Below are 23,536 nucleotides of genomic sequence, written 5' to 3' on the forward strand. Positions count from 1 at the left end.
CATTTGGTACAAATCATTCCCTAAGTTCTAGGCCTTAGCTGAATCTGGTATTTAATGGTGTGTGTTGAACAAGTTGAGGAGAATAAATTACTTTGTGTTACCTTAGATTGTAAACGGTAATGGTCAAAACATATAGATTCAATGGTTGTAAAGATGGGGAGAGTTCTGTCCTTAATAAAGACATTCTCTGCTTTTTGACACCACACTCCAAAAAGCAAGTCCTGCAGGCTCTAGTTTTATTTTATCCAGTCGTGTGGTCGAGTGCTGCAAGGAAAGACCTAGTTAAGCTGCAGCTGGCCTCGAACAGAGCGGCACGTCTTGCTCTTCATTGTAATCAGAGGGACAATATAAATGCTATGCATGCCAGTCTCTCTTTGCTAAGAGTTGAGGAGAGACTGACTACATCAATTCTACTTTTTATTAGAAACATTGTGTTGAAAATTCCAAATTGTTTGCATAGTCAACTTAAACACTGCTCTGACACAGACACATACCCCATCAGGAATGCACCAGGGGTCTTTTCACAGTCCTCAAATAGCGTACAGTATTATATAGAGCCATTATTGCATGGAACTCCCTTCTCATATTGCTCAAATGAAGAGCAAACCTGGTTTCAAAAAGCCGATAACGTAACAGCGCATGGCACAACGCCTCTCCCCAATTTGACAAAAATAGTTTGTGTGTATGTATGCTACGTGTCTTTGTTTAAATGTATGTAGTTCTGTCCTCCAGCTGTTCTTGTCTATTAATGTTCTGTATTATGTCATGTTTTGTGTGTACCCCAGGAAGAGCAGCTGCTGCTTTCACAACATCTAATGGGGACCCTAATTAAATATCTCCCCCAAAAATCTATAATATCGTGAGATATCAATAAAAACTAAGAAATATCACGAGTAAGTGGACCTAGTCAGTCCACCGGAGTAGTCATTTCTGGAGTGCATCTCAGGACAACAGATGAGTTCGCTTGAATTGTGCTGAACAATATAACATATGCTGCAGAATAACATGACAAGTGTCATGCTGCTGCTACAACTCAACCGGAACACACAAGTTCTAAAATAGTTGTGTTTATTAACTGAAAATAATCAATCCACTGTCAATGGAATACACAACATTTCTGAAGCAGGATTGACCCATAATTGGAGTTACCCCATATGTCTTGGACTGGTTCAAAATAAATGCCATTGGGACACTTTCAAAGCCACTATCAAAAGCAGACATCACTTCCCCAAATCAATGGTACTCAGCTACTAATAACTTTATCACCTAAATAAATTGTCCAAAAGTGATAATACAATTCATGAAGATTGGATGGGAACTTTCTGCTACAGACAGATGTACCTAGACGTGCTACAGTAGAAACACATTACTAGCAAAGCCTAAGGTTATAATTGCTTTTCATTATCATTTTAAAAGTGATGTTCACCAGTTGTCACCTCTATATACGTGATAAAATGATATGGGTCACGCTAATGGAGTTCCATGATTTATCTCATGACAGTTTGTAATGTACTCGATGCCTTTAAAGATCATTAAACAGTATACAATAAGTTGGGTCCTGTGTTTTGCACAGTCATGTGACATGCCTGGATTTTAACCTTCATCTAAAGCTTTTTCAAACTGTCCCCTTTTATTTTAGGTGTAATTCTCATTTCTAGATAACCCTTAAAATACAGGACAAAATCTTGCTATGACACATGATTGCACAAAACACAGGGCCCAAATGTGCACCTGCTCTCTTCATCCACCTGAAACTCGACAGGTTCTCCATCTCCGACACTGAGAAAGGTATTATAGTGTTTTTCTTCAACACTGCAAAAGGTATTTCCTTGGGTTGTTTTTCTTTATGGTCGTACATTGTACAAAAACTACTTATTTGGTGCCATTCCTGTTGGTGAAACCAACTGTAGCCATTCCTGACTTGATACTACACTTGATCTTAGGCATAAGAGAGAAATGATAACCATAGGCATTGCTGACATTGAACCACATTGTGAAGAAGTGAAACAACCAGAACAACTCAGTTTGGATCCAAGCTAGTTAAACTGGGGGGGTGGAGGGGAATCAGATGACATCCGACTGGCAATGAAGCAGACATCAAATGAGACCTAAGGCTTTTCCACTTCTAACACAAATCACATAATGAAAGTAGCACAAAAAAATGAAAAATGCCCAAGCAGGCTTTACTAACCAGGATTTCAGAAACATACATTTCAGTGAGTTAAAAAAAAAGAGATAGAAAACAGGCAGAAACAGCAAGGGACTAGCTGGACTTTAAAAAAACACTAAATTCCATTGTCAGTTACAAAATGTTTTAAAACGTTTTCAGTTGCCTGCCCTAAGGAATACAACCATGGTTCAGTTGACCAAGCAGAATGTCAAAATGCCAATGAGTTAAAAGGTATGCCTGTCGTTTAATTTCGCTCCTCTCCTCCGAGTGATGTCCTGCTGGTTGGGGTTCTACTCATTGGGGTTGGGGTTGGCCTCATGGTACACAGACAGGTCAAAGGTTAGTACTTTGCTGATGACGCAATCTCCTTGCTGTGGAGGGGAAAGAGTGGTGCTGTCAGTTTTGCCATTATTTCATAGAAAACAGCTGGCACACAGCTACAGTTTATTATCTAATATGTGAGAGAAAATGTAAAGACAGTCGTATGGAAAGTATTGTTTTTATGTGAAAGTATTAAAAGGATTTATGGATAGGTGTGTTGCCTCTTATGTTTATGCGGTGCTTGTGTGTGAGCATACCTCTGGATAGACCCCGATGAGCGAGTCAGCCTTGGTGTAGAACTCTTCCTTCAGAGAGATCACTATAGCCTGAGTATTCACTGACTGGTCCTTAATGTAGTTGGCCACCTGCAGGGTCACATATTTAGAGAGTTAGGATGTTGAGGGGTCTGCATTATGATGCATTTACATTACCTACATTCCATGGCAGCCATGTTAGCTCCCCACGGGCAATATTGACCAACAGCAGTTCACTGAATAATAAAGCAACGATAAGTACAATATTCAAAATTCTCGTCATGAATGGATAAATGGAACGCTCGAAGGCGCCAACATGGCATCCATTCTTAAAGATGACCCAACTCTCTAAATATATGGCTCTGGTCACCTGTATAGATGGACAGTATTAGACATAATTGCATGGTCATTACATAAGTCATGTAGTTGGCCACCTACAAAATATGGAAGGACAACACATTAGACATGACAATAACACAAGGCTCGTCTGAAATGGCATCCTACTTACAACCTATCCCCGTAATACACGAAGAATACGTGCTCTTTCCATGACAGAATGACCAGGTGAATACAGATGCTAGAATCCCTTATTGTTTTCACTTGTTGAGGCAACTGAGAACACACTGTGTATGTGTGTTATTCAGAGGGTGAATGGGCAAGACTAAAAAATATAAGTTCTTTGATCGGGGGTATGGTAGTGGATGCCAGGCGCACCGGTTTGTGTCAAGAACTGCAATGCTGTTGGGTTTTTCATGCCCAACAGTTTCCCGTGTGTATCAAGAATGGTCCACCACCCAAAGGACATCCAGCCAATTTGATACAACTGTGGGAAGCATTGGAGTCAACAAGTGCAAGCATCCCTGTGGAACGCATTCGACATCTTGTAGAGTCCATGCCTCGATGAATTGAGGCGGTTCAGAGGGCAAAATGAGGGGGGGTATGGAGTATGGACATTTCAAGAGATTAAAAAAAAAAATGTAGTTTTTGCAGCAGGGTTTTAGACACCTTGCCGATGTTGGTGTTGTCCAGAGCAGCATCAATCTCATCCAGAACGAAGAATGGGGCAGGCTTGTAGCTGTGTATGGCGAACAGCAGAGCCAGGGCAGCTACAGTCTTCTCCCCTCCAGACAGGTTGTCCATGGGTCTGAACCTCTTTCCAGGGGCCACACAGTTATAGTTGATCCCATCCAGGTAAGGCTCCTCAGGGTTCTCTGGCCCAAGGAAGGCCTGGGGGGGTAGACAGATATTTTAACCAACATGTACACAGAGGTGCAGCCAAATATCACAACATCCGAGAAGGAATAGTTGTCTCGCTCACAATTAAAAGCTGATGGTATTATTTCTTTAGACTAAAAGCATAACTTTTAGTCCCAATTTTTTTTACATTATTTTGAATAAATAAAATGTAGTTTCTTCTGGGAACACAGTTAACCATGTAAACGTCAGCCCCTGCCAAGGACACTCCATTTGACTCAACCCAATAGGACAAAACAATATGCTATCTGGTCACAGAGAGTGATACCTGGGCAGAGCTGTTGCGTGACAGGGCTTTGTAGATCTCATCGATGTTGGTGGACACAGCCTCAAAACAGGCGTTAAAGCGGTCAAACCTCTCCTTCTTGATCTGCTCAAACGCCTGCTTGGCCTTCTTGGCTCTCTTACGGGCCGCCTCAAACTCTGGAATACAGATTAGATCATCATGAACACATTCTGCAAGAATTATAATTGTTTTCTTGTTTCAGTAACATTTCATACATTCAGTGAGAGAGGAAGTTAGCCCATGTCTCCAGGCTCAAGTGTAAGCCTGGGTTCTACATTTCTCACTTCATCCCCCTTCACCTGTCCCTGACAGACTCTAGTTTCTCCATGGCCTTCATGTTGGGTTCCACACCTTCCAACTAAATCCTGACCTCCTCCCCTCCCTCTTACCGTCACTGGTCTCCTGGAACTTGTCCCTGACAGACTCTAGTTTCTCCATGGCCTTCATGTTGGGTTCCACACCTTCCAACTAAATCCTGACCTCCTCCTCTCACCGTCACTGGTCTCCTGGAACTTGTCCCTGACAGACTCTAGTTTCTCCATGGCCTTCATGTTGGGTTCCACACCTTCCAACTAAATCCTGACCTCCCCCCCTCCCTCTTACCGTCACTGGTCTCCTGGAACTTGTCCCTGACAGACTCTAGTTTCTCCATGGCCTTCATGTTGGGTTCCACACCTTCCAACTAAATCCTGACCTCCTCCTCTCACCGTCACTGGTCTCCTGGAACTTGTCCCTGACAGACTCTAGTTTCTCCATGGCCTTCATGTTTGGTTCCACACCTTCCAACTAAATCCTGACCTCCTCCTCTCCCTCTCACCGTCACTGGTCTCCTGGAACTTGTCCCTGACAGACTCTAGTTTCTCCATGGCCTTCATGTTGGGTGCACTGATCCTCTGCAGTATGGACTGCTGCTCGTTGAGCCGTTGCTGCAGTGTGTGCATCTCTGCTTTGATCTCATCCTCTGCCAGCGCGTCCTGAGAGAGTCCAGACACACACACAGGCACGCAAACAAACACAAATATGTTAGGTGACTCATATCCTCGGCTCACACTGCATTTCAAACTCACCTAAAACAACCCTATTGCTGGGTATTGAATCATGACTGAAACAGCTTCAGTACACATAGATATAGAGTCTGAGTCTATGTGGAGAAAGAAACTATGTCCCAATTCTCCACACGTCTCCCAGACTCAGCCTTAGTATGCAGGGTTCAGGCATGTGTGTACTTCTTACCTTGAGGTCTTCAGACAGGTTGCTGTAGTCGATCTCTATGAGAGCCTCTTTAGCCAGGACAGTACTGGACGTTCTCTGACTGCTGTTAGACTCCTCCTGCTGGGAGCTCCCCTGGAGGAGGAGAGAGTGAACACAGTGAGGCAGTCAAGTCAGGTCGGTTGGAAGCAGGGTTGGGGAGTAACGGATTACAAAAATGCTAACTGCAATCGGTTATTTTACAAGCTAAAATATTGCAATCAGATAACAGATACTTTTGGAAAACTAGATGATTACTTCGAGGATTACTTTTAAATTCAGAAAGGATGTTAGCGAAAAAAAATCTTTGACTCAAATCTGCATTGAAAAAAGGTTTTGTTCTACCTGAGCAAGTCTGACCACAAGTCAGAGACCACTATGATGACACACCAAATGATGACCACAAGTCAGAGACCACTATGATGACACACCAAATGATGACCACATGTCAGAGACCACTATGATGTCAGAGACCACTATGATGTCAGAGACCACTATGATGACACACCAAATGATGACCACATGTCAGAGACCACTATGATGTCAGAGACCACTATGATGTCACACCAAATGATGACCACACGTCAGAGACCACTATGATGTCAGAGACCACTATGATGACACACCAAATGATGACCACATGTCAGAGACCATTATGATGTCAGAGACCACTATGATGTCACACCAAATGATGACCACATGTCAGAGACCAACCACTATGATGTCAGAGACCACTATGATGACACACCAAATGATGACCACATGTCAGAGACCACTATGATGTCAGAGACCACTATGATGTCAGAGACCACTATGATGTCAGAGACCACTATGATGACACACCAAATGATGACCACATGTCAGAGACCACTTTGATGACAGGGACCACTATGATGTCACACCAAACGTGTTTGATGGATCTTGGGAAAAGAGCATAAATAGGCTTTTGTAGGCTACAGTCCAAGTTATGTCTTCCAATGGTGCGACTGCTGTCAGCATCCAAAGTTTATCCAACTTGAATAAACGCTTGGCGGTAAGGATGACAGCAGTGGTGTAGTCTGCGGCAATACGGATATCACTTGTTATTGAATCACACTGCTGCTCTCTCATTTAACTTACGGATTGTGGTTGTTGTGGATGCCTGTTCACAAATCTAAATGTGTATTTGAACCCAATAATAGTTGAATTCAAGAAGTTTAAGCTGCCTGTCAATCATTGTTTTTGAAACCTACGGACAGCCAGTGTAAAATGTGCTCTTGCAACAGCTGCATAGTGCTGATCCCAGTTTATGGAATAAAAGTGGGGCTTTTATTAACCAATCTAATTTATGGCGATAAAAAAATGCATCCATAGTCCTAATGGACACATGCTCGAACTCCCACACGTATTTTTATTTAATGTAAAGATATCATTTAATAATATTATATGTAGTAGAAAGCAATGTGTTAGAAGAAGCCTACATAACCAACCCATAAAGTGAAATGTAACATCCATATATGGCCAGCTATGTAAACTTTAACATTGATTTATCCTGCAGTAGATGTCGTTCAATTGGTAACGTACATTTTGTCTTCTTCTAATGCCTCTTAAGGGGAAAGTAATCTAAGATTACATGACCGTGTTTGGGTAATCCAAGAGTTATGTTACTGATTACAATTTTGGACGGGTAACTAGTAACGAATTACATTTAGAAAGTAACCTACCAAACCCTGGTCAGAAGGGAGAAGGAGCGAGAGAAAGAAAAAAAGCAGGAGAGAGAGAGAGAGAGCAAGAAAAATAAAGAGTGTGTTTAGTACCTCTCCCTGGCCGATGTCGTCCATGGTCCCAGAGCATAGCGGCAGTCTGATGTCCTGCATCTTACAGGCCTGCAGCAGGTTGTGGCGGTCGCTACGTTTCTGCTCCAGCTTGGTCTCGATGGCCGTCACCTCTTTCTGCAGCTGGGTCAGCTCCCTGTGGAAATAACACATTGGTCAAACAATAATGCCAGAAACTACAATGCTACAAACTAGTAGCAATCTTTCTGAGTCAGCTCCCTGAGGTAAACACAAACAGTTGTCAAACACTAAAACAATATGGCAACGCTACAACTGTTCTTTTTTCTTAAAACACATAAATAAATCAATGTAGTAAGTCAAAAAATATGTGCCTTTTAGAAATGGGTGGGGGAAAAAAAGAGGATGACGGTTTGGTTTGTGTGCGTGTCTAAACTTCGAGACTCACTTGTTGGCTCCTCCCAGTTTCTTACGTATCTCTTCCATCTGGTGGTTCTTGTCGTTGACCTCTGACTTCTTGGTGAGGTGCTGGTTCTTCAGGTCCTGCAGCTGGGCCATGGTCTCATCTATGGTCTTCATGTGGCGGTGCTCCTCCTGGGAAAGACAGACACAGGGAGAAAAAGGGTTCAAAACAACTCTTCCAATCTGACCAACAGAGAAAGATATTACACATTTGATTGATGCCATCGGTCTGAGAATTTAGGGCGCGTCCCAACACTTCCTCGTCATGCATTTAAGAGCATTGGATTGGTGGAGGGTGGTTGGCAGCAGATTGTTAAATCCATGAGAGGGAGTGTGCAATTGCACATTTCAGGAGAAGGGTAGCGAATCGGGACACAGACTTACAGTGCCTTCAGAAGTACTCATCATACTTCTCCACTTATTCCACATGTTGTCTTGTCCAAAATGTAGTGTAAGCCTGAATTCAAAATGGATTAAATATACACTACCGTTCAAAAGTTTGGGGTGACTTAGAAATGTCCTGGTTTTTGAAAGAAAAGCTATTTTTTTGGTCAATTAAAATAACATCAAATTGATCAGAAATACAGTGTAGACATTGTTAATGTTGTAAATGACTATTGTAGCTGGAAACAGCTGATTTTTTAATGGAATATCTACATTGGCGTACAGAGAAATCAGCAACCATCACTCCTGTGTTCCAATGGCACGTTGTGTTAGCTAATCCAAGTTTATCATTTTTAAAAAAAGGCTAACAGATTATTAGAAAGCCCTTTTGCAATTATGTTAGCACAGCTGAAAACCCGATCGAACATCTCTGGAATACTTATGTAAATGTGATATTTAAGCAAACCTCTATTTGCTTTGTCATTATGGGGTATTGTGTGAATATTGATGAGGGAAAAAACTATTTAATCAATTTTAGAACAAGGCTGTAACGTAACAAAATGTTGAAAAAGTCAAGGGGTCTCAATACTTTTAAAATGCACTGTATGTGTTGGGTACAGAGATGAGGTAGTCATTCAAAAATAATGTTAAACATTATTATTGCACACAGAGTGAGTCCATGCAACTTGTTAAGCCAAGTTTTACTCCTGAACTTTTCTAGCCTTGCCATAACAAAGGGGTTGAATACTTATTGACTCAAGACATTTCAACTTTTCATTTATTTATTAATTTGTAAAAAAAGAATTCAACATAATTCCACTTTGATATTATAGGGTATATTATAGTGTGTGTAGGTCACAGACCAAAAATCTGGATTCAATCTATTTTAAATTCAGGCTGTAACAACGAAATGTGGAAAAGGTCCAGGGAGGGGAATACTGTCTGAATGCACTGTCGTTTAGAAGCCGTTTACATTAACCTCTCTACCTTCTTGAGACTCTATATATTGCCATGGTGTCTCTACCTCCTTGAGTCTGTATCTCAGCCTCGACTTACCTTCTTGAGTCTCTCTATCTCGGCCTCGTCTTTCTTGACGGTCTGCTCCCACATCATGACCTTCTCTTGGTCCTCCTTCAGCTGGTTCTTCTCATAGTCCAGCTGGATGCCCAGGCGAGTCTTCTGGGTCTCAAACTCCAGCCTAGAGGACACAAAGACAGACACAAAATGGATGACGTTAGCTAAGTAAACCCACTCAGAGAAACTGAAAGACAGGCTAAAGGCAAGGCATGAACTGGATTAATGTAAAGGGTCAACACACTGAGTGACAGACTAGGCCCAAAATGGCTGATGTTAGGTCAAACTATCCAGAGAAACTGAGAGACAGGCGAGTCACAAAATGGACGCCTGCAGTGCATTAAAAAACAGGTTGACTCGGTTCATATTGACCCATAGTGGAAGATGAGAGACTCACCGTTTCTTTGCGATCTCGTTCTGCCTCTTGACCTTCTCCTCCTCGAACTCTCTGATGTTCCTGACTCCAATCTCCTTACAGAACTCGATGAACACCTCGTCTTCCACAACGTTCATACGGTCTCTCAGATCATTGACCTCCTTCTCACGGGATTGGATGATCCTCTTGATGTCGTTAATGCGAGGGCAGAAGTTAGCCAGCTCACTCTCCAGCTTAGACTTCTCCTACAGGAAGTGGGAAAATGACTTGAGTTAGTCTAATGAATCACACCTAACACCACTACTACTATTAGGTGATTGATGACTCTTAATGACCAATTATAGGATCAACGACATAGGATCAAGAAATATTAACGACATAGGATCAAGAGAGACACTCAAGTGTTTTAGTACTATATCTCTTGACACAATGATGAAAATAATCATGGCCTCTAAACCTTCAAGCTGCATACTGGACCCTATTCCAACTAAACTACTGAAAGAGCTGCTTCCTGTGCTTGGCCCTCCTATGTTGAACATAATAAACGGCTCTCTATCCACCGGATGTGTACCAAACTCACTAAAAGTGGCAGTAATAAAGCCTCTCTTGAAAAAGCCAAACCTTGACCCAGAAAATATAAAAAACTATCGGCCTATATCGAATCTTCCATTCCTCTCAAAAATTTTAGAAAAGGCTGTTGCGCAACAACTCACTGCCTTCCTGAAGACAAACAATGTATACGAAATGCTTCAGTCTGGTTTTAGACCCCATCATAGCACTGAGACGGCACTTGTGAAGGTGGTAAATGACATTTTAATGGCATCGGACCGAGGCTCTGCATCTGTCCTCGTGCTCCTAGACCTTAGTGCTGCTTTTGATACCATCGATCACCACATTCTTTTGGAGAGATTGGAAACCCAAATTGGTCTACACGGACAAGTTCTGGCCTGGTTTAGATCTTATCTGTCGGAAAGATATCAGTTTGTCTCTGTGAATGGTCTGTCCTCTGACAAATCAACTGTAAATTTCGGTGTTCCTCAAGGTTCCGTTTTAGGACCACTATTGTTTTCACTATATATTTTACCTCTTGGGGATGTTATTCGAAAACATAATGTTAACTTTCACTGCTATGCGGATGACACACAGCTGTACATTTCAATTAAACATGGTAAAGCCCCAAAATTGCCCTTGCTAGAAGAATGTGTTTCAGACATAAGGAAGTGGATGGCTGCAAACTTTCTACTTTTAAACTCGGACAAAACAGAGATGCTTGTTCTAGGTCCCAAGAAACAAAGAGATCTTCTGTTGAATCTGACAATTAATCTTAATGGTTGTACAGTCGTCTCAAATAAAACTGTGAAGGACCTCGGCGTTACTCTGGACCCTGATCTCTCTTTTGAAGAACATATCAAGACCATTTCAAGGACAGCTTTTTTCCATCTACGTAACATTGCAAAAATCAGGAACTTTCTGTCCAAAAATTATGCAGAAAAATTAATCCATGCTTTTGTCACTTCCAGGTTAGACTACTGCAATGCTCTACTTTCCGGCTACCCGGATAAAGCACTAAATAAACTTCAGTTAGTGCTAAATACGGCTGCTAGAATCCTGACTAGAACCAAAAAATTTGATCATATTACTCCAGTGCTAGCCTCTCTACACTGGCTTCCTGTCAAAGCAAGGGCTGATTTCAAGGTTTTACTGCTAACCTACAAAGCATTACATGGGCTTGCTCCTATCTATCTCTCTGATTTGGTCCTGCCGTACATACCTACACGTACGCTACGGTCACAAGACGCAGGCCTCCTAATTGTTCCTAGAATTTTTAAGCAAACAGCTGGAGGCAGGGCTTTCTCCTATAGAGCTCCATTTTTATGGAACGGTCTGCCTACCCATGTCAGAGACGCAAACTCGGTCTCAACCTTTAAGTCTCTACTGAAGACTCATCTCTTCAGTGGGTCATATGATTGAGTGTAGTCTGGCCCAGGAGTGGGAGGGTGAACGGAAAGGCTCTGGAGCAACGAACCACCCTTGCTGTCTCTGCCTGGCCGGTTCCCCTCTTTCCACTGGGATTCTCTGCCTCTAACCCTATTACAGGGGCTGAGTCACTGGCTTTACTGGGGCTCTCTCATGCCGTCCCTGGAGGAGGTGCGTCACCTGAGTGGGTTGAGTCACTGATGTGGTCATCCTGTCTGGGTTGGCGCCCCCCCCCCCCCCCCCCCCCCCCCCCCCCCCCCCCCTTGGGTTGTGCCGTGGCAGAGGTCTTTGTGGGCTATACTCAGCCTTGTCTCAGGATGGTAAGTTGGTGGTTGAAGATATCCCTCTAGTGGTGTGGGGGCTGTGCTTTGGCAAAGTGGGTGGGGTTATATCCTTCCTGTTTGGCCCTGTCCGGGGGTGTCCTCGGAGTGGGCCACAGTGTCTCCTGACCCCTCCTGTCTCAGCCTCCAGTATTTATGCTGCAGTAGTTTATGTGTCGGGGGGCTAGGGTCAGTTTGTTATATCTGGAGTACTTCTCCTGTCCTATTCGAATCTAAGTGTGCGTTCTCTAATTCTCTCCTTCTCTCTTTCTCTCTCTCGGAGGACCTGAGCCCTAGGACCATGCCCCAGGACTACCTGACATGATGACTCCTTGCTGTCCCCAGTCCACCTGGCTGTGCTGCTGCTCCAGTTTCAACTGTTCTGCCTTATTATTATTCGACCATGCTGATCATTTATGAACATTTGAACATCTTGGCCATGTTCTGTTATAATCTCCACCCGGCACAGCCAGAAGAGGACTGGCCATCCCACATATGCTCTCTCTAATTCTCTCTTTCTTTCTCTCTCTCGGAGGACCTGAGCCCTAGGACCATGCCCCAGGAATACCTGACATGATGACTCCTTGCTGTCCCCAGTCCACCTGACTGTGCTGCTGCTCCAGTTTCAACTATTCTGCCTTATTATTATTCGACCATGCTGGTCATTTATGAACATTTGAACATCTTGACCATGTTTTGTTATAATCTCCACCCGGCACAGCCAGAAGAGGACTGGCCACCCCACATAGCCTGGTTCCTCTCTAGGTTTCTTCCTAGGTTTTGGCCTTTCTAGGGAGTTTTTCCTAGCCACCGTGCTTCTTCACCTGCATTGCTTGCTGTTTGGGGTTTTAGGCTGGGTTTCTGTACAGCACTTTGAGATATCAGCTGATGTACGAAGGGCTATATAAAATAAATTTGATTGATTGATTGATAGGTCATCATGGAACCACAAATGGGCACTTCGTTGGGCACCACAGCCTCAAGCTACAAAACCAACTGACACAGTTTGTGCTGTGGCCCCCTGTGTTGCTACACCTCTATACCTGCATGTTGAGGGAGAGGTGTCGGGTCTTGGTCTGTTCCAGGTCACTCTGGGAGTATTTCAGTCTCATCTGGAGGCCGTGGGCCTGAGACTGGACCTGACGCAGCTCTGCCTCCTTCCTCTTAGCCTTCATTTGCTCCTGTCGACACAAGAGAGGTGCATTGTGGATAATGTAGTGAGCATCCTCCACAGATTTCTGATACTAAATTAGTTTAGTATATTTTGCACAGATACATCACACACACAGTAGTCAATGAACGGAGGGTAAACAAGTCCAGCACTGGCTTATCAGCACCCACAATCATGTGCTTTTCAGGAAATAAACTATATATACACACAAACCCCAATTCATTGTACAGGCCTATAACATTTTTAGAGACAGGTTACCTTGAGTTCCTCAGTGAGTTTCTCCTTCTTGTCCTTGAGTTTGTCCACAGCCTTCTCATCCCAGCGCCTGGCCTTAGCCTTTAGATCACTGGCTCCACCCGAGATCACACCAGACTTCTGGAAAAGTGTACCGTCCAGGGCCACCGTCTGGAGAGAGAGGGGGGAGGGAGGATGGAGAGGGGGAGAGAGGTGGAGTGAGGATGGAGAGAGAGAGTGCGTGAGAGGGATAGATGGATGGACAGACAGACAGAAAAATACATTTTGTTAGGTTGCATAACTTTCAATCAACCATCAGTGAAGGTGTGTGTGTGTGTGTGTGTCCATGTGTTTGTACCTTGTGTCTGTAGGGCCCTCCGAAGGCGATGCGTCGAGCGTCCTCTACGTTCTCACAGACCAGTGCGTTACCACAGGCGTACTGCAGGGCCTTCTTAATGTGAGGCGGCTCGTAGCGGATCACATCGATCACCAGCTTGGCTCCACGCAGCTCACGCAGCTTCTCATCTGTAGGCTTCACCTGGAGACAACACAGAGAGACCCGGACAGTAAAGACTGATACAACCACAGAGAGACCCGGACAGTAAAGACTGACACAACCACAGAGAGACCCAAACAGTAAAGGCTGACACAACCACAGAGAGACCCGGACAGTAAAGACTGACACAACCACAGAGAGACCCAAACAGTAAAGACTGACACAACCACAGAGAGACCCGGACAGTAAAGACTGACACAACCACAGAGAGACCCGGACAGTAAAGACTGATACAACCACAGAGAGACCCGGACAGTAAAGACTGACACAACCACAGAGAGACCCAAACAGTAAAGACTGACACAACCACAGAGAGACCCGGACAGTAAAGACTGACACAACCACAGAGAGACCCGGACAGTAAAGACTGACACAACCACAGAGAGACCCGGACAGTAAAGACTGACACAACCACAGAGAGACCCGGACAGTAAAGACTGACACAACCACAGAGAGACCAGGACAGTAAAGACTGACCCAACCAGAGAGACCCGGACAGTAAAGACTGACACAACCACAGAGAGACCCGGACAGTAAAGAATGACACAACCAGAGAGAGACCCGGACAGTAAAGACTGACACAACCACAGAGAGACCCGGACAGTAAAGACTGACACCACAGAGAGACCCAAACAGTAAAGACTGACACAACCACAGAGAGACCCGGACAGTAAAGACTGACACCACAGAGAGACCCAAACAGTAAAGACTGACACAACCACAGAGAGACCCGGACAGTAAAGGCTGACACAACCACAGAGAGACCCGGACAGTAAAGGCTGACACAACCACAGAGAGACCCGGACAGTAAAGGCTGACACAACCACAGAGAGACCCGGACAGTAAAGGCTGACACAACCACAGAGAGACCCGGACAGTAAAGGCTGACACAACCACAGAGACCCGGACAGTAAAGGCTGACACCACAGAGAGACCCGGACAGTAAAGGCTGACACCAGAGAGAGACCCGGACAGTAAAGGCTGACACCAGAGAGAGACCCGGACAGTAAAGGCTGACACCAGAGAGAGACCCGGACAGTAAAGGCTGAGGCAACTGTGTACATCCAAGTTAGGATTCCACCCTATGTTAGTGCGACCAGTCCCATTAACCGTAGTCTTCCCCCGCGTTTTACCTCCAGATAGACCAGGTTGAAGGAAGGTCTCCGGCTCTCCTCTCTGATGTACTGGATGCAGACTCATCTATCCATCCATCCACTCACCCATCCGTCCGTCCATCCATCCATCCATCCATCCATCCATCCATCCATCCCTCCAGATAGTCGAGTAGGAAGGTCTCTGGCTCTCCTCTCTGATGTACTGGATGCAGACTCATCCATCCATCCATCCACTCATCCATCCATCCACCGATCCATCCATTCTTAGCATCATACCTCCAGATAGTCGAGTAGGAAGGTCTCTGGCTCTCCTCTCTGATGTACTGGTTGCAGACTCATCCACCCATCCATCCACTCATCCATCCACCCATCCATCCATTCTTAGCATCATACCTCCAGATAGTCGAGTGGCAGGAAGGTCTCTGGCTCTCCTCTCTGATGTACTGGATGCAGACTCATCCACCCATCCATCCACTCATCCATCCACCCATCCATCCATCCACCCATCCACTCATCCATCCATCCACTCATCCATCCACCCATCCATCCATTCTTAGCATCATACCTCCAGATAGTCGAGTGGCAGGAAGGTCTCTGGCTCTCCTCTCTGATGTACTGGATGCAGACTCATCCACCCATCCACCCATCCATCCATTCTTAGCATCATACCTCCAGATAGTCGAGTGGCAGGAAGGTCTCTGGCTCTCCTCTCTGATGTACTGGATGCAGACTCATCCACCCATCCATCCACTCATCCATCCACCCATCCATTCTTAGCATCATACCTCCAGATAGTCGAGTGGCAGGAAGGTCTCTGGCTCTCCTCTCTGATGTACTGGATGCAGACTCATCCACCCATCCATCCACTCATCCACCCACCCATCCATTCTTAGCATCATACCTCCAGATAGTCGAGTGGCAGGAAGGTCTCTGGCTCTCCTCTCTGCTCTTTGATGTACTGGATACAGTCTCTACCGGTCTTCTCTGAGTCCACGATAATGGCGTCCATATTCTTGCCCAGCACCTTGGTCACAGCGATCTGAAACTTCTTCTGAGTGGGCTGACACAGGTCGATCAGACGGCCGTACTGGAGGGAGGGTGTGGGGAGAGAACGTGAGCATTGGAATATGTAAAAAAACATTTCACGATGACTTCAATGTTCTGATGACTCAGTTAGTAGAGCATGGAGCTTCACACGTATGACTGGAAATCGCTTTGGATTAAAGCGTCTGCTACATGGCATATATTATCAATATTCCAAGAGAAGAAACATGTCTAGAACACAAGAACAGAGAACAGGTGTAAGGAGAGTAAAACAGAGAAGGAGACCGTCTTTCTACCGGACCAGTTGTCTCCACCTCTGAATACTCAGCTAAGAAAAGCCTACTGACATTTACTCCTGAGGTGCTGACCTGTTGCACCCTCTACAACCACTGTGATTATTATTATTTGACCCTGCTGGTCATCTATGAACATTTGAACATCTTGAAGAATGATCTGACCTTATTGGCCATGTACTCTTATAATCTCCACCCGGCACAGAGTACTGGCCTGTTTTTCCTAGCCACCGTGCTTCTACATCTGCATCTCTTCCTCTTTTAGGCTGGGTTTCTGTATAAGCACTTTGTGACAACTTGTGATATAAAAAGGGTTTTATAAAATAAATGTGATTGATTGACATTGACAGGCATAGAAAGTGAACTCTGTGGTTGTCCTGTGCCAGCATCCAGTCCCCAGTCCTACCATAGATCTGCGGTAGTGTTTCTTCATGCTCTCCGTGATCTCTGCTGCCTGGTAGCCTCTAGCCTTTACAGGGAACGGTGTGGTAACTATATGCTAGCCGTCAGTCTCCTGACCCTCTCCATGATCTCTGCTTTGATTTAGCTAGCCCAAAGCCTGGCCCAAAGCCTCTACAGCTAACTCTGCGTTACCCTATGCTAGCCTCTGACCCCTAGCCTCTACAGACAACTCTGTCGTTACCCTATGCTAGCCTCTTACCCCCAAGCCTCTACAGCTAATTCTGCGTTACCCTATGCTAGCCTCTGACCCCTAGCCTCACAGACAACTCTGTCATTACGCATTGCTAGCCTCTGACCCCTGGCCTCTACAGACAACTCTTGTGTTACCCTATGCTAGCCTCTGACCCCTAGCCTCTACAGACAACTCTGTCGTTACGCTATGCTAGCCTCTGACCCCTAGCCTCTACAGACAACTCTGCGTTACCCTATGCTAGCATCTGACCCCAAGCCTCTATAGCTAACTCTGCGTTACCCTATGCTAGCCTCTGACCCCTAGCCTCTACAGACAACTCTGTCGTTACGCTATGCTAGCCTCTGACCCCTAGCCTCTACAGACAACTCTGTCGTTACCCTATGCTAGCCTCTGACCCCTAGCCTCTACAGCTAACTCTGCATTACCCTATGCAAGCCTCTGACCCCTAGCCTCTACAGCTAACTCTGCATTACCCTATGCAAGCCTCTGACCTCTAGCCTCTACAGACAACTCTGTCATTACGCATTGCTAGCCTCTGACCCCTAGCCTCTACAGCTAACTTTGAGTTACCCTATGCTAGCCTCTGTCCCCAAGCCTCTACAGACAACTCTGTCGTTACGCTATGCTAGCCTCTGACCCCTAGCCTCTACAGACAACTCTGTGTTACCCTATGCTAGCCTCTGACCCCTAGCCTCTACAGACAACTCTGTCGTTACGCTATGCTAGCCTCTGACCCCTAGCCTCTACAGACAACTCTGCGTTAACCTATGCTAGCCTCTGACCCCTAGCCTCTACAGACAACTCTGCGTTAACCTATGCTAACCTCTGACCCCTAGCCTCTACAGCCAACTCTGCGTTACGCTATGCTAGCCTCCAGGTCTTACCACAGATCCGGGGTACAGTCTCTTGATGCTGTCCATGATCTCTGCTTTGCGTGCCTGCCTGCTGTTCTCCTGTCTGTCGATCCTGGCGTCACCTAGCTGCTCCATCACCTAGGGAACAGACACAGAGAGACAGGCTGTCAATCAAATATCTTAATGTCCTCAGCCCAAAACATGTATATGACAGGATCCAGGGACTTGCCATTTGCTAGAAAATCCATAACAGCAAAACTGAAATTATAAGATTCTGTTTTTTTGCCAAGATTGGCATTTGTGATACAGCGATCATGTAATGTCAACACACCATGTTATGTTTTTCCCAATGTGTTTCAGTATCAATCAATGACTGATTGAATGATTGACAGATAGCGTTCCAGTACCTGATTGAGTTCCAGGTTGATCTCGTCGATCCTGTTCTTTGCCCCCTCCACCTGCTCAGTCAGCTCCTCCTCCATTCTGTTCTGTTCATCCAGAGACTGCTTGCTGGTGGTAATGTAGTCCTCCAGCTTCTCAATACGCTTCTGGTTCTCCTCTATCTCACGGATCTTCTGCTTGATCTTTGCCTGCAGATGAACATTTGAATAACATTTCTCTCTCTTTGGTCACTCCTTCAACTTTTCCGTTGGGTTCCCCAATGAGCACAACCCTTTATTCTGTATCAGCATCCTTTACCTCAGTCTCCACTTTCTTCCTCTCTTCCAGGTCGAGGCGGTCCTGGTCTGCCTTCTGGTCTCTGTTGAACTTCTCCAGCTCCTGGGCAAGAGTGGCCGCCCGCTTACTGGCCTCCTCCTTCAGACGGTGGTACACCTTCACCTGGGGAGGGAAGGAGGGGGAAAGAGGTGGAGAGTAGTAGATATTACTGGATGGTTCAATTCAAATCAAATGTTATTTGTCTAATGCGCCGAATACAACAGGTGTAGTTTCACCTTCCAGTGAAATGCTTACTTACAAGATCTTAACCAACAATGCAGCTAAGAAAAATACCTAAAATAAATAAATAATTATAAATAAATAAAAGTAACAAATAATTAAAGAGCAGCAGTAAAATAACAATAGCGAGGCTATATACAGGGGGTACCGTTAGCTAGCTGTGCGGGAGAACCAGAATGATTATTGGCTGAAAGCTGTGGTATATCAGACCATATACCACAGGTATGACAAAACAGTTATTTTTACTGTTGGCAACCAGTTAATAATAGCAATTTTTATTTTATTTTCATTTTAAATTTGACCTTTATTTAACTAGGCAAGTCAGTTAAGAACAAATTCTTATTTTCAATGACGGCCTATGAACAGTGGGTTAACAGATTTGTACCCAGTCAGCTCGGGGGTTTGAACTTGCAACCTTCCGGTTCCTAGTCCAACGCTCTAACCACTAGGCTACCCTGCCGCCCCGCAATAAGGCATCTCGGGTGTTTGTGAAAATGCTCATCAGCAACGGGAACCGTTAACGCGGCTGGCTAGCTATCTTCCAGAGCGAACAACAGTAGAAGACGGGAAAAGGGAGACCCATTTCGGACAATCGGAGCCATAAGAGCCGCTGAAAGGCCAACAACCTTCCTAAGGAGGGCTGGTTCCGACCGAGATCAACGACGAACGAAGGCATAATGTAAGTACATTCAGGATTTCTTATTCCAAAAATGGCGGTGATTCGTGTGCAAAGTATATGATTACTTTGAGGATAGTTCTAAATTGTACCCCTCTCTTAATTTTCTGTGTAACAAGCTGTCCGTCTGTTAGGGACCTTTTTCTCATTTATTAAGTATGTATGTTTATTCTGTGTTATTATTTAGTTAGCTAGTAAATAATTAATTAAACCAATTTGTGTAGTACTGAATCATGAGTACGGCTGGGGTTTTTGCAGATGCATGTGGTTACGATTGTTCAGAATGATGATATGATAAGAGGTTATGATTAATATGTTGACTGTTTTATGGATGTTATAGGTAAAGACCTTTAGAGTTTAATTCAGGAGATGGTAACTCTTTAAACAACCGCTCTTGTGGTGCCCCAGATCCTAATGAGTTAAATGTTACATGATTAATTTAAAAATCGGGTAACAATTAAACATAGTTAGTTGATTAAATAAATAATAGTCATCGGCTTAATGAAAGTAAAGTCACCACAATCCTTATGACTCTTCATAGACTCCCTGTCTCGAACCTGATTTTCCTCCAGTGTGAGGTCCTGTCCCTGGCTCTGGGCCTCCTCCTCCATTCGGTCGTCAAACTCCTGCCGGGCCATCTCCACAGCGCCCTGTTCTTTCTCCAACTCATCCATGTCCCCCTTCCTCTTCTTGTACAGCTTCTGGGCGTTCTGGAGGGACTTCTTGGCTGCTTCTAGTTTTTTGATCTTGTGGGAGGTGTTTTCTTTGGCCTTGATGTACTGGGGTCGCTTCTGGTTCAGCTCAGCGTCCTTCTCCCTGTAAAGGGTACGATATTCCTTCTTTAACTTCCAAAATGGTAACTATTTCCCCTGGCCTATCAAATCTCCACAATTTCTTAAGCTCCTTCCTCACGAGCTATCCCTCCTTTCCCTCGCTCACTCCCACCCCCGCTCCCTACTCGCTGGTCTCTCATCATCCTCCCCAGCTCTTTCTCCCTCCCTACGTCCATCATCCCCACTTACTTGATCTCTTTCTCCACAGTCTGTTGGTCTCTCATCATCCTCCCCAGCTCTTTCTCCCTCCCTACGTCCATCATCCCCACTTACTTGATCTCTTTCTCCACAGTCTGTTGGTCTCTCATCATCCTTCCCAGCTCTTTCTTCTTCTCCTTCAGTTCCTCCTCCACGTGGTCCATCTTCTTGCGGTCCTTGTCAATCCCCTTGTTGTGTTGCGACAGCTCGCGGTTCAGCTTCTCGATCTCAGCATCATTGTGATACAGTTTGAACAGCTGCATCTGGACATGGGCTTTCACCACCTCGTCCTTCAGACGCTGGTAACGCTCAGCCTAGAGAGGAGGAGGCAGAAAGTGAATGTGTGTGTGTGTGTTGAAGGAAGAAAACAAGTCCCGCACTTCCTTTTTTAGGTGAAAAACAGGAAAATGTTTATTCCATTTCACAGGGCTAACATTTTGACCAACTGGTCTTCATCAATGTCAGACGATAGTGACAAAATGTGTGTCATAAGAACCACAACAAAGGACTATATGTATGGAGGAAGGGATGAGAGTATGTCAGTCTAACAATCTCAAAGTCCCAGTATGACCTTCCACCAGAAGATTAAAACATGAGTGACGGGGAGCGGGAAAGAGCAGGATGTGGTGTCACCAGACAGGATGTGGTGTCACCAGACAGGATGTGTCCTCCATACCTCCTCTTTCTCCTGCTTTGCCTCTTTGCGTTCTGCGGCGATGTTTTTCTTGCGGTGGTAGTTGAACTGTGTGTCCTCCTCAGCCTTCACCATCTCCTTCTTCCTGCGGTCGTACTCCTGAGCCAACTCCCCAGACCGGGAGATCTCCTCAAATAGAGCCGTACGCTCCTTAGGGTTCTTCATGGCTATGGACTCCACAGCACCCTGATTGGGGAATACATAGAGGTCAAAGGTTACTAACACTGTCATACATAGGGTAAGAGAGGTCCATGGACAAATGGTCTCTAGAGTTTTAATTCACTTATGAGAAAACTCTACACACATTCAGCTTAATTATGTAAATCATTTGCATGTGCAAATTTGTTTAAATGCTTCTGTTCATTTATACCATTTGTTTGCTTGTGACTATATTTGTGTGTGTGTGTTTAATTTGATTTTTATTTAACTAGGCAAGTCAGTTAAGAACAAATTCTAATTTACATATTTATTTATTGACGATGCTGGGCCAATTGTGTGCCGCCCTATGGGACTCCCAATGACGGCCGGTTGTGATACAGCCTGGAATCACTACAGGGTCTGTAGTGACGCCTCTTGCACTGAGATGCAGTGCCTTAGACCGCTGCACCACTCAGGAAGCCCTGTGTCTCACCTGGAAGACGAGGAAGTTCCTGGCCTTGATTAGGATGCCTAGTTTCTCCAGCTCCTCGCTGTACTCTGCCAGATTCACCACCTTACTGTTGATTCGGTACTCTGACGATGAGCCTAAGACGTGCATAAAAAGGGGTAAAACTATTATTATATGCATTACTATGCGTGTCCTAAGCTCTTCACTGTGCTCAGCCAGACCCCCCGCCATACTGTTGATTCGGTACTCTGAGGAGGAGCCTGACACACACAGACAACATGGAAGATGGTTGTTATGCAGAATGACGCAGATCCTTACTTTTATCTACAGTATTATTATTTTTTGTGTGTGTGGGGGGGGGGGGGGGGGGGTTGCATATCAACCTGGTTTGCGCCATCAGATATGTAAACATCTTCAAAGAGGACCAGACGAAACTGAGTTAGGTGTCGTTAACCAAACAGTTTCTCTCTACCAATGGATCTGTGTTGAGAAAGTCAGCGGGGAACGCCGTGGCTTACCAATGATGATTCTGGTGAAGGTGCGCTCTTCTCCACTGTCCTCATGGTACACCATGCTCACAAACGCTCTGTTGGCTGCTGGTTTCCCCACGGGAGCTCCGTGGATCAGGTCCTTCAGAGTCTTCACACGCAGGTTACTGGTCTTCTCAGCCAGCACAAAGCTGATGGCGTCCATGAGGTTGGACTTGCCTGGGAGGTAGAGAATATGAATGGAGTCAGTGAATGATCTATTCAAGTCTTGCAAATATGGTTGATTTGGAAAAGGACGTAACTAGCTGGCTTGGTTAAGAATACATCATAAAAGTGCTGCTCTAATGTTTATGCATGTGAGATCTCATTTATTTGTTCCTACTGACTGGGTGACTGTCAGGGAAGGAAATGTGTAGGGCGAGTTCGTTTTGCATGTCCCGGTGCACTGGGTGGGCAGTGTTTACACATTTTACACCATTTCATTGGTCAAGAACTCTCCATCTACCAGCGCACCTGGCCATGCAAAACGAAGTTGGCCATTGAAAGCTACCCAGCTAAACATTATGGAGGCGTGGCAAAATATTAATTAAAATGCAACGGTTCATATGCATGTACATTGCTGTCATTGTCAACAAAGTATTGAAGCATTGCAGCTTGAAACAAATGTAGCAAATAGTCAACCCGGCTAAACTAGTAACGTTACCAGCAGTGCAGTAACGCTAAAATAAGCATTAGCTAGATAGAATACTTGCAATATTGACCATAACTTACCGGATCCATTGGGCCCAATAATCGCAGTGAATTTGTGAAAGGGGCCGATGATTTGTCGGCCCTTGTAAGATTTGAAGTTTTCGATCTCTATTAGCTTCAAATAACCCATTATGATCAGATCGCTTGTGCGAAAACAAAGAATATGTGTTGTTGTGATAGCAGCTAATGCTAGCTAGCGATTGAACTCGTACCATGCACGCAAATTGTAAATATTTGTTAAAAATAATCAAAAGTTACATTATCGATCGGTGTGCCAGGCTAACTAACGCGATTAGCTTGCAACAACAATGCGCCATTTTCCAGTCCTCCTGCAAGATTGGAGACCACTGAGCGCGCGTAAGGGAACGACTTCTCGCGAGATTTTACTGCAACGATTTATCAAAATGCCATAATAAACTTCAAGCGTTAATGTTTATTTCGAATGTCAGTACACTGACTGATAAAATCATTACAATGAAATTGATTTCAGACCGCAATCATTTTAGAAGGTTT

The 23,536-nt window shown here is 44.9% G+C and overlaps 1 protein-coding gene across 2 annotated transcripts; it reads right to left on the reverse strand.

The window, feature by feature from the left end:
• Positions 1 to 1,051: 1,051 nt before the first annotated feature.
• LOC110531241 (structural maintenance of chromosomes protein 1A) lies at positions 1,052 to 23,409 on the reverse strand. Of its 2 annotated transcripts, none has more exons than XM_036988733.2 (23): positions 23,045 to 23,409; positions 22,304 to 22,492; positions 21,810 to 21,922; positions 21,161 to 21,364; positions 20,560 to 20,798; positions 20,011 to 20,269; positions 18,520 to 18,660; positions 18,228 to 18,410; positions 17,851 to 17,958; positions 15,876 to 16,061; positions 13,662 to 13,841; positions 13,328 to 13,474; positions 12,942 to 13,079; positions 9,623 to 9,846; positions 9,208 to 9,349; positions 7,754 to 7,899; positions 7,330 to 7,483; positions 5,519 to 5,629; positions 5,103 to 5,259; positions 4,268 to 4,422; positions 3,751 to 3,972; positions 2,749 to 2,856; positions 1,052 to 2,541 (listed from the first exon to the last, which is right to left on the reverse strand). In XM_036988733.2, the coding sequence occupies exons 1-23, from the start codon at positions 23,151 to 23,153 to the stop codon at positions 2,461 to 2,463; spliced, it is 3,696 nt and encodes a 1,231-aa protein (XP_036844628.1). In that variant the 5' UTR covers positions 23,154 to 23,409; the 3' UTR covers positions 1,052 to 2,460. The 2 variants fall into 2 exon arrangements, with proteins under 2 accessions (XP_036844628.1, XP_090041425.1); XM_090185299.1 differs by having other exon boundaries at positions 20,476 to 20,798; positions 23,045 to 23,354.
• Positions 23,410 to 23,536: the final 127 nt, after the last annotated feature.

The sequence above is a fragment of the Oncorhynchus mykiss genome, chromosome 9 (genome assembly GCF_057628025.1).
Source record: "Oncorhynchus mykiss isolate SJ-2025 chromosome 9, ASM5762802v1, whole genome shotgun sequence".
NCBI classification, from domain to species: domain Eukaryota; kingdom Metazoa; phylum Chordata; class Actinopteri; order Salmoniformes; family Salmonidae; genus Oncorhynchus; species Oncorhynchus mykiss.

What these genes read in the sequence shown, in the direction of transcription:
- LOC110531241 (XM_036988733.2), bottom strand. Translation starts at nt 23,153, where the DNA reads ATGGGTTATTTGAAGCTAATAGAGATCGAAAACTTCAAATCTTACAAG. An exon ending in CAAAGCAGGAGAAAGAGGAG is followed by an intron (nt 20,799 to 21,160) that starts GTATGGAGGACA and finishes CCTCCTCTCTAG; the next exon opens with GCTGAGCGTTACCAGCGTCT. An exon ending in ACCTGTCTGAAGACCTCAAG is followed by an intron (nt 5,260 to 5,518) that starts GTAAGAAGTACA and finishes GGACTCTCTCAG; the next exon opens with GACGCGCTGGCAGAGGATGA.